Genomic DNA, 9,674 nt, shown 5'->3' on the forward strand with positions numbered 1-9,674 from the left:
CTTCTGGTTGTTCTTTCTTTTAAGGACAATAGCAACAAAGTTTCTTTTTTATTATATTTTGTCAATATTTGTTCCTTTAAAATGCGAAAGGAAACAGTGGAATCACAATGTTACTCTTCTTTTAACTATCTGTCAAAAACATTTGTCTCTGGTCAATGAGCTTCAAAACGTCAATTCTGACACCCCGCTCCAGGGTCAGGACGGTGGAAAGTTACTTTACTTTAAACTCACTTCTGCAGGTTTAAACAGTCCAAAAAAGATCCCCCTTCTTCTCCTGCTACCGAAGGGGGGTTCAACGCTTTTAGATGGTGAAAACCAATCCTTTAAAAGTAATTTTCTAAGCTCTGGTTTACGTTGTCTTTGCTTTCTTCTGACTACAAGGAAACGGAAGGTTGACTTCCTGTTTAGACCTTCCCGTTTCAGTACCAAATTAAGGTAAATTTTTAAGTCCAATTCCTTTCTAATCGCCAGTTCTTATTTGAAGTCCAATTGTTCAATGTTTGAGTAATCACGGGTGATTACTTTAGATGCCAAATCGTCCCAGGAAAAAGGTAGCGCTCTCCGGCAATGGCTGTGCAGCTTCGCTCCACGGAAATAGCAGTTGACTCACAGCACCGTGCCACTTCCCCCTCTTCGCTTCGGAGCCCGTTAGTGGGTTCCTTTGCGGGTTGGGGGGGCGCTAAAGGTGCCCGCCGAGTCCCACGGTCACAGGCTTCATCCGCCTGTGATTTCTGAAAGGGTCCCCGCTTCGCCGCAGTGGAAAAGACCCGTTTCACGCGGAGCTGGTCCCTCCAGTTCAGAGGGAGTCCGCCATTGCCGATGGCGCCACCCCGGAAGTCCTATGCTCTCATTTCTTGTTCCTTGGTGACGTCACCCGACGGTCGGGGGTGGAGAGAACAGGAAGCCTGGGGGGGAGGAGTCTCCCTTGCTGAAAAAGTGGAATAAGGCAGGTAGAGAGGTAGGAAAAAGGTGCAGCTGAGAATCAACATGTGGCAGCCACAGGGAGTCACATGGAAGTTTGACGGTGGCAATGAAGAGATCCTTGGCGATTTTGTGAGGGTTGTGGACTGTCAGTGCAGCAGAGTGGACGAAAGATGCGTATCAGTGGAGAGCCCACTCCAGGAGTTTGGACAATAGTTGGTGGGGCAGGAGGTGTTGAGGAAGCCTTTTTCTGAGAATGGGGAAGAGACACATGTGTTTGGAAGCTGCAGGAGTTGATTTTTGATCGACATGAGTGGGTTAGAGAGTAAAAAAAACATAGGGCATGGGAGATTGTAGGGTGGGGGGCTGTGTCAAACAGGAAGTAGTGGAAGTGGACAGGAAGGAGACTTGCCTTCTGTAGACCAAATTCGATCTGTTTAGTTTTGCTGGGTGACTGCTTTTATAAGAGGAGTAACTGGAACCTTATTTCCCTCCCCCAACAGGTGCCGAGGACCCGGCAGTTGGTGACGTCGCCTAGTCCTGTGGGTTCAGCTGATGGCAAAGTTCTCCCGCTCAACGTCCAAGTGGTCACCCAGCATATGCAGTCGGTCAAGCAGTCACCAAAGACCCCCCAGAATGTTCCCGCCAGCCCTGTTGGGGATCGTTCTGCCAGGCACCGCTACCCTCAGATCCTGCCCAAGCCTGCCAACAGCAGTGCCCTCACCATCCGATCCCCAACGACAGTGCTGTTCACAAGCAGCCCCATCAAGACCGTTGTCCCTGCTCAGCACATGAACGTGGTGAAAATGACCACCATCTCCCTCGCTCCGAGCAGCAGCAGCAGCGCCGGCAGCACGCCGGTCAAACACACGCCTTCAGTGGTCAGCGGTTCCGGAGCAGCCGACGAGCTGAGGACTGTCCCGCAGATTCAGAATGGGTCCGTCATTTCGCTTCAGTCTCCAGGGCCCAAAGCTGGTGGCAGTGGAGGAGCAGCAGGAGGAGGCTTGGCTCCCTCTGCGTCTTCAGTTGAGGTCAAGATGGAGCCAGAGGCAGCCCTGGAGGAGACAGTGCTGCGGTGCCAAGAGAACTCAGACGCCTCTAAAGTTGCAAAGGTTGCTCTGAGCACCTCAGTTGGGCAGCAGAGGAAAGGTGAAGCAGAACTGTGGAAAGGTCAAGCCGAGGAGGTCCGCGGAGACGGGAAGTGTGTCCACGGCTGTGACCCGAGAGCCGAGGAAGCAGGAAGGAAAAGCCTTGCCCAGCCCACTGAATCCCGCCCCGTTCCCACATTGGAGATCAGTCCTGGCACGATCACTCCCTCGGTTGCTATGCAGACCTTCTCTGGCACCAGCATCCCTGTGCCTCCCGGTGGTGACAAAGTGTGTGCTAAAAGCCCAAGGAAGCGGCTGCCATCTGCCTTTACAGACTCCCAAGGCCCCCCAGTCAAGAAGCTCTCTGTGGGGCAGGTCTCTGCAGCCAGCACAGAAGCCCCAAAAGCAGGAGGTGTGAAGAAGGTGCAGCAGAGAGTGGTGGCTGTGGCCAAGAGCGAAGGGGCTGCAGCACTTGTGCAGGTGCCTGGCAAGGTGACCATCAAAGTCCATTCTGCGGTGCCCAGCAGCTTAGTGACCACTTGCCCCCTGGACGCCGACCTTGTTCTTGACTCCAGCGATCCCACTTTAGGGCAGCAGCTGGCAGACTCCTCTTCAGACATCAAAGTGAAGTTGGAAGGGAACGTGTTTGTCTTAGAAAGCAGTTCCCAGCCCAGTGACGGCTTTAGCCCCAACATATGGCAGCATCTTGCAAAGAGCTCCGACTTTGCCCCTCTGAACTGCGAGCAGCAGCCGCTGCAGGAGGACGTCGGTGTTATGGCTCTCACAGAACACGCTGGCGGCTCAGAGGCCTTGCCGAAGTCTGTCTGGGAGCCAGTGCACTTCGAAGGGCTCCAGCAGGCAGCTGCCTACGGCCAGCAGGTGCAGAGCCAGGGGCCAGAGCCCTCTCTGGAGCAGCAGCTGCAAGCGCAGGCGCCAAGCCAGTTAGCTTTGCAGCCGGAGCTCAAGGAGTTTGAGGATGCCGCCTCGCAGTCCAACGAGAACTTCTTCTCCTTCGACGACGACCTGACCCAGGACAGCATCGTGGAGGAGCTGGTGCTCATGGAGGAGCAGATGTCCATGAACAGCTCTCACCTGTACGGGAGCTCCCTGGGCATGGCCCTCCAGAGCCAGGGGGCGGCCCAGGGGGCATCCCTGTCCTCTCACGCGAGCAGCGCCCACTTCTACCACCCGATCCACAACAGCGGCACCCCTGTCCACACCCCAACTCCCACGCCCACCCCGACACCTACTCCCACGCCCACTCCGACGTCCGAACTCATTGCGGGATCGCAGGGCGTGTCGCGAGAGAGCCCCTGCTCCAGGATGGCTCAGACAACGCCCGTTGACAGTGCCCTGGGGAGCAGCCGGCACACGCCCATCGGCACGCCCCATTCCAACTGCAGCAGCAGTGTCCCACCAAGCCCCGTGGAATGCAGGAACCCCTTTGCCTTCACGCCCATCAGCTCCAGCATGGCCTACCATGACGCTAGCATTGTCTCCAGCAGCCCCGTCAAGCCCATGCAGCGGCCCATGGCCACACACCCTGACAAAACCAAGCTGGAGTGGATGAACGCCGGGTACAGCGGAGTGAGCAACCCGCCCGTCTCCAGCCATGGGATCCTCCCGAGCTACCAGGAGCTGGTGGAAGACCGCTTCAGGAAGCCCCACGCCTTCGCCGTCCCCGGCCAGTCCTACCAGTCTCAGCCGCGGCACCACGACGCCCATTTTGGCCGCGTGACTCCTGTCTCTCCCGTCAGCAGCGCCGGCAGCAAGCAGGAGGGCTTCGCTGTGCCTGCGCCCCTCGACGGCAAAGGGGCGGGTTCCTCCCATAACAGCAGCTTCAGGTGCCGGAGCGTCAGTCCTGCCGTCCACCGCCAGCGCAATCTCAGTGGGAGCACCGCTTGCCCTGCTGGCAATGTGCTGCGCTCCAGCACGACGACGGCCGCGACCGCAGCGCCCTTCGGCAGCCCCGTCACTCCGGAAGTCCACAACACGTTCAGCGCCGTCCACGCAGACGCGAGTGCCAGCAGCCTTGCGCAGAGGAGCCAGTCAGTCCCCTTGACCGTCATGATGCAGACGGCTTTCCCGCCTCCTCAGAAGCAGGCGAATTCTAAGAAGATAACAAATGTCTTGCTGAACAAGCTCGATTCGGATAACGATGACGCGGTGAGGGGCCTGGGGATCAACAACATGCCCTCCAACTACACAGCCAGGATGAACCTGACCCAGATCTTAGAAACTTCCTCTTCCACGTTTCCGAGTGCCAACGGCCAGAACGCGCTCAGCCCCAGCCCTTCGGTTTTTGAATTCCAAACACCAAGTTACCTCACAAAGGGCAGCAGCGCCGATCACATCCCTTTTGCTCCGGGAGATAATCAAGCACAATCGGAGCCTCTGGAGGAGGAGGAGGAGCAGCAGCAGCAGCAACAGCTGGATTTCAGCAGCACCGTGAAAGACTTCCTGGATGAGGGCAGCCTCCAGAGCAGCCAGCAGCTGGCCAACCAGGTGGCTTCTGATCTCAGCAACGTGGCCTCCGTCTTCTCCAATGACATCAGGTTGGCTTCCGAGCTCTCGGGCAGCATTAATGATTTGAACACGCTGGATGCAAACCTGCTCTTTGACCCGGCTCACCAGCAGGGCCAGGACGATGAAGCAACACTGGAAGAATTAAAGAACGACCCCTTGTTCCAGCAGATCTGCAACGAGTCCATTAACTCAATGACTTCGGCAGGTTTCGATTGGATGGAGAGCAAGGACCATCCTGCTGTTGAAATGTTGGGTTGAATCTTTTTTTTTAAAAAAAAAGATTAAAAAAATTAAATAAATATATGTAATATGATGTATGTAGCACACTGTATCTAAAAGACAGACAGACACTTTGTATTTGTCTTAATGGAAGTGCCTCCCTGCAGCAGAAACATTGACTATGACTTAATTGTGGCATTTTTACAAAACAAAAAAAAAACCACCAACAACCAACACCTTTTGCTCCACCAGCTGCTCTATTCTTCAGCAGGGAATATTCAGTCTTACCCGTTTTAAAGACTTTTCTGAAGGATACAGCCTGATCCAGAGCCAGTATTAGATTTTAAAAAAATTTACTTACCGAACAGCACTTTTTTGCTGTTGCAAAAGAAAAAGTGACCGGGGAGGTTCCAAGAGTGTAGTGAGTCTATATTGCTAAGGAAAGGGGCTCGCCAGTTCCCCAAGCAGTGTTACCTGGCTGCTCCTCCCTCTGTTCATTTCAGCCAGTGCCGCGCTGAGTCCCTTGCTGGGCTGCTGTTCCCTGGGTTACCAAGCAAGCTGCACTGGAAGGAGTGGAGGCCACGCAGCAACCGTGTTCCTCGGATGGAGAGGGCTACGTGCACTTGGGTGTGGACACGGGGCCCTTGCACATGCTGGCGCATCCCTTGCGCTGGAGGGCCTGCACACATTTCTGAGGAGCGAGCCTGTAGAGGAAATGGGGGAAGCGGTCCAGGAGGGAAGAGTTTCCTGTGTATATCAGCACAGGTTGCTTGGTTGGGTGACGGACTTTAAATGGCTGCTTCCCAAAGATTCTGGGCTCGCTATCGCCCCCTCTGTTTCATTGCTGTTAGAGAACCACAGAGGTGGGGGTCCCAGCTGTGGATAATGGCGGAGGAAGACTTGGGTAAAAGCTGACCATACAGCTTAGAAGGTGTGAGAACGCTATACTTAGACACCAATACAACTTAAAATGACAATAAAGGGCTAAAAGGGGGAGCGGCAGATAGGAACTATCAAGGAATGAGAAAGAAGCACTAAAATTTTATTGGGAAGTGTGTGGGGGTGTGTGTGTGCCTAGCCTTCTTTAGTTGCTTGAAAATCTCAGCTTAAAAATCTATCTGTTTTTATTGGTTTTAATATCCTTGAGAGGAAATGTATTTCTGAGCCTTGAAACTTCAGAAGACTTCATTCCGTTCTGTTTCCTATTTATTTATCAGAATTGGAGCAACCTGAAGTTAAGGTGGAAATGGCCCCAGCCCATCCATTCTCGCTTGTAAACAACATTTGGGGTGCAGAAAAGCAGTTGCCTCTTCACTGATATGCAGCCCCTCTGCTCTTTCCCGAGAAGCTGATAGAAAGAACAATTTTCATAGAGCCATAAGTGCTACTAGATGCCAGGGGGTACAGACATGCCATGGGGTGTATTACAGAAGCTACCCTACACAAACCCAATGGAAATGGATGGGGAAAGATGCATAGGTTTGTTGGTGCCCCATGTCCGCCTGTTGCAAGCGGATGCGCCCAGCAGGAGCTGCCCGGGGCGTGTGGCCATTGCCTTTCAAAGGGCTGTGAAGAGAGAACAGCCAGCCATTAGCCAGCTGGGGCCTTACTCAGGCAGAAGGATCTGTGCCAGAACTGTGACTTCACCTGGAAAACCTTTTGCCAGATCCATTGTCCAAGGCTGCGGGAAGCTGTTCCCTGGGTGCTTGTCCTGTGTTTGCCTCATCTTGTAAGGTGGGCTGATCATTTTGCACCTGCCAAAACCCAAGTAAGGTGTCAGGGCCAGAATATTTCTGGGAAGGAGAGAAAGAGAGAGGAGCTGTTGCAAATGGCTGCCCATGAGACAAAGCAAGCAAAAAATGCACCAGCCAGTCGTGGCAGGCTTTTGAGACTACCAGCCGGTCAGACGTAGATTGTGCCCTGATTGTTGGCACATGTAGGCCAGTTCCAGAGCAAAAGGTTTCAGGGCAGCAGTTCTGGTTAATGTGCTCGTGAGGAGGAAGCTTTCCCAGTGTTGTTGTGCCTCTACATTCAAGGTGCTGGAACCCAGGCCCCGTGACAATACTTCATTTCAGGCCCCACAGGGGTTGCCAGCGTCTTACTCCATGTGAGCCATAGCCAGCCCCTTTGGCGTCAGTGGGGTGGGGGGCAGGGAGTAAGGAGCAAGGGCCATGGGGAGTTTCCTGGCTGCTTGTGTGTTCTTGGAGTTAGGGAAGCAGTGTATAGAAAAGTTGACTTTGGAGGCGAGGGCAAAGCAGCAACTACTTACCTGGGTACCCCAGGGGATTCCACAGCACATGCACCCAGTATATTGTGGTTTTTTAAAAAGAGAGAAATCCGATTTCTGCATGGTTTTTGGTTGTAATTTTTAAGATTTGTGTGTGCACACGTGTTTTTCATTAAATAAGAAAATCTGGAAGTACAAAGAATCAAACCAAACAAGAGATTTCCCCTTTCCATCTAGGTTTTGTCCTGGGTGGCAGGATAGCTGTGTGTGTTTGTGTGTGTGTTCTCACATCACAGGCCCTTAAAGGAGGCATGCTGGCGTATATTTTGAGCACTCCTTGGCAGAGAGGGATGCCTCCTTCACCCCTGCCCAGGCATTACTGCTGTGCAGATGGGTTCTCTGCCCCCCTCCAAGAATGGAACTCTTGGTTTGTCCCTAAGGTGATGGTAGTGAAGGTGCAACAACCTGGGGGTGGGGGTACGTGTACATGTGCTGCTCACCTTCATCATCTGTCTGATGCTCCTGATTGGCCAGCAGGGAGCTCTTGCCCACATCCAGATCAATTGGGAGTGGAGCACTTTTTTGACCGGTGACCCACCTGTAACCCAAAATGTGTTGGATGCATTGTAGATACAGGTTTGAGCATGGACTGTAATGTAGATACAAGCTACAGATGGCTGAATTGAAATCAATTTTAAATGTGAGACATTCAAACTATCATGTGACCACTATCATTTTGTCTCTCCGCTCCCCCCCCCCCCCAATAAAAGAAAGGCCTGTTACCTTAATTTTGAAACGCCACTGGTAAATCGGACTGAAGCGATAATTCTGGGAATTCTGCGATAACTTAAAAGCGAATTGAATGGAAGTTAGGTTTGCAAGGAGGGTCTGGGGAACCAAAACTTTTTCACACACACTTCATGGTGCTAGACCCAAAATGGGGTTTTGTGTATTGTTGGCCTGTGCTTGTTTTGCGGTTTCCTCCGTGTGTTTGGGGTTGTCATGGGCAGCTTGCTGGACCCCTCCCTCTTCCTGGTGCTTGCAACCCCTTCGCTCTCTGCCTGCAGACAAGTCCCTGCTTCACACCAAAGCGTGCCATCTCCGGGGGAGGCAGAAGCCCCCTTCTGCCAGATAAGACCCCTGCGTAACAATGATAATTTTAGTTGTTCAGAGGGTTGCTCTCCTTGGCTAAAGGCGAATGAACTTGCACCCCCCATGTACAGTATTGTCAAGAATATATTTTGGATTTGGCTGGCCAGCCTGTTGGACTGTGTGGGGTTCAGCTATTGCACTAAGGCTTCTGTTGAACTGTGGCAGGCACATTCCTTAGGATAAATGCAACAAATTTGACGGCCCACGGATTATAAAAAAAGAGAGAAAAACAATGACTACAGAAAACTTTTTTAATGTGTTTCATTATTAAAAGGCAAAATGTCATGCAAATGACAGGCAACTTGTCTTATGTAGCAATGTGCATTGATCTCAATGAGATGTTTCTATTTCTTATTCTCTTACGTGAGAATCTTACAGCAGGAAGAAAAAAAAAGAACTGTTTTGTTTGCCTCACCATGTTAATACATGACCACCTGATGTGCATGCGTGTTCTCTTGACTTACCTTGTACAGTGCTAGGTAGACTTGTAACCCACTCTTTTTCATTATTATTATTTTTGCGCTGTATTAGATCTGGGTCTGTGCTAACCAGACAAGCATAGCTGAATCACCAGTTAGTTACTTTTTTTTTTTTACGTTTACTAATTCTGCTTAGTTATTGTTAAATACGTTACTTTCTCATTATCTTTATTGCTCTGGTGTTGGGGGGGGAATCCTTTTGGCATAATTTTTTTCATGAGAATTCATGAAGTAAAGAATTTGCAAATAATTGCAATAAGCACTGACTTTTGAACTGAAAAAGAAGGAAATTGTTTCTTGGGCAGTGCAGCATCTGAAGTTTATATAAAGTCTTGTACTATACTTTTGTGCTTTCTATAAGGAAAGAAGAAAAAAACCACCCTCTCTACCTTTTCATCTAGTGCACAGATTCTTCTCTCTCTCTCTCCCCCACCCCCGGTGTTTCGTTGTCTGTTGTACCTGCTGAAATGACAGTAGTTGGATATTGCAGTAGCATTTCAGTTGATTTTTTATTGAAAGTGCTCAAAATTTGTTTTTTTTTTAATGTTTTCAGAAACAATAAAACATTTTATATTAATCCGGACTTGAGGAGCAATTTATTACATGGACACGGGTGTTAAGAAACGCTGCAGGGGAGGGTGTCTCTCTGCAGTGTGTGTGGGAAAGGGTGTATGCAAGACCTGTACAAGCCCCATGGAAACAAGCATTAAATGTGATAAACAAGAATGGTTCACATTGACAGGTTCCTTTGGAGCACTCAAACTGCCTTGCTTATGATTCACAATGTATGAAGCTGCTTTAGACTCGGTCAGACCACTGATTGAGCTAGCTCAGTGTTGTCTACACCTGATGGGCGGTAGCTTTCCAAGGTTTTGGATGGAAGTCTCTCCCAACCCCACCTAGAGATGCCAGGGATTGATCTTGAGACCTTCTGCATGCAAATTACGGTATATGCTCAGCTACTGAGCTGTGGCAATTCCAAAAATATGGTTATTAATTGGGGGAGGGGTATGGGCTGTCCAAAGACTGGAAAACTGACTAGAAAACCCACTTTACAAAGTC

The 9,674-nt window shown here is 50.9% G+C and overlaps 1 protein-coding gene across 2 annotated transcripts in view; it reads left to right on the forward strand.

Moving 5' to 3' along the window:
- RFX7 (regulatory factor X7) overlaps positions 1–9,189 on the forward strand; it is a 53,864-nt gene extending 44,675 nt beyond the window's left edge. For both annotated transcript variants that reach the window (XM_081170506.1, XM_081170507.1), the window contains exon 9: positions 1,425–9,189. In XM_081170506.1, the coding sequence (XP_081026632.1) occupies positions 1,425–4,793 (3,369 nt within the window). In that variant the 3' untranslated portion in view covers positions 4,794–9,189. The remainder of the gene's footprint in view (positions 1–1,424) is intronic.
- Positions 9,190–9,674: the final 485 nt, after the last annotated feature.

This window comes from Podarcis bocagei (assembly GCF_964188305.1).
Source record: "Podarcis bocagei genome assembly, chromosome: 14".
Lineage (NCBI taxonomy): Eukaryota > Metazoa > Chordata > Lepidosauria > Squamata > Lacertidae > Podarcis > Podarcis bocagei.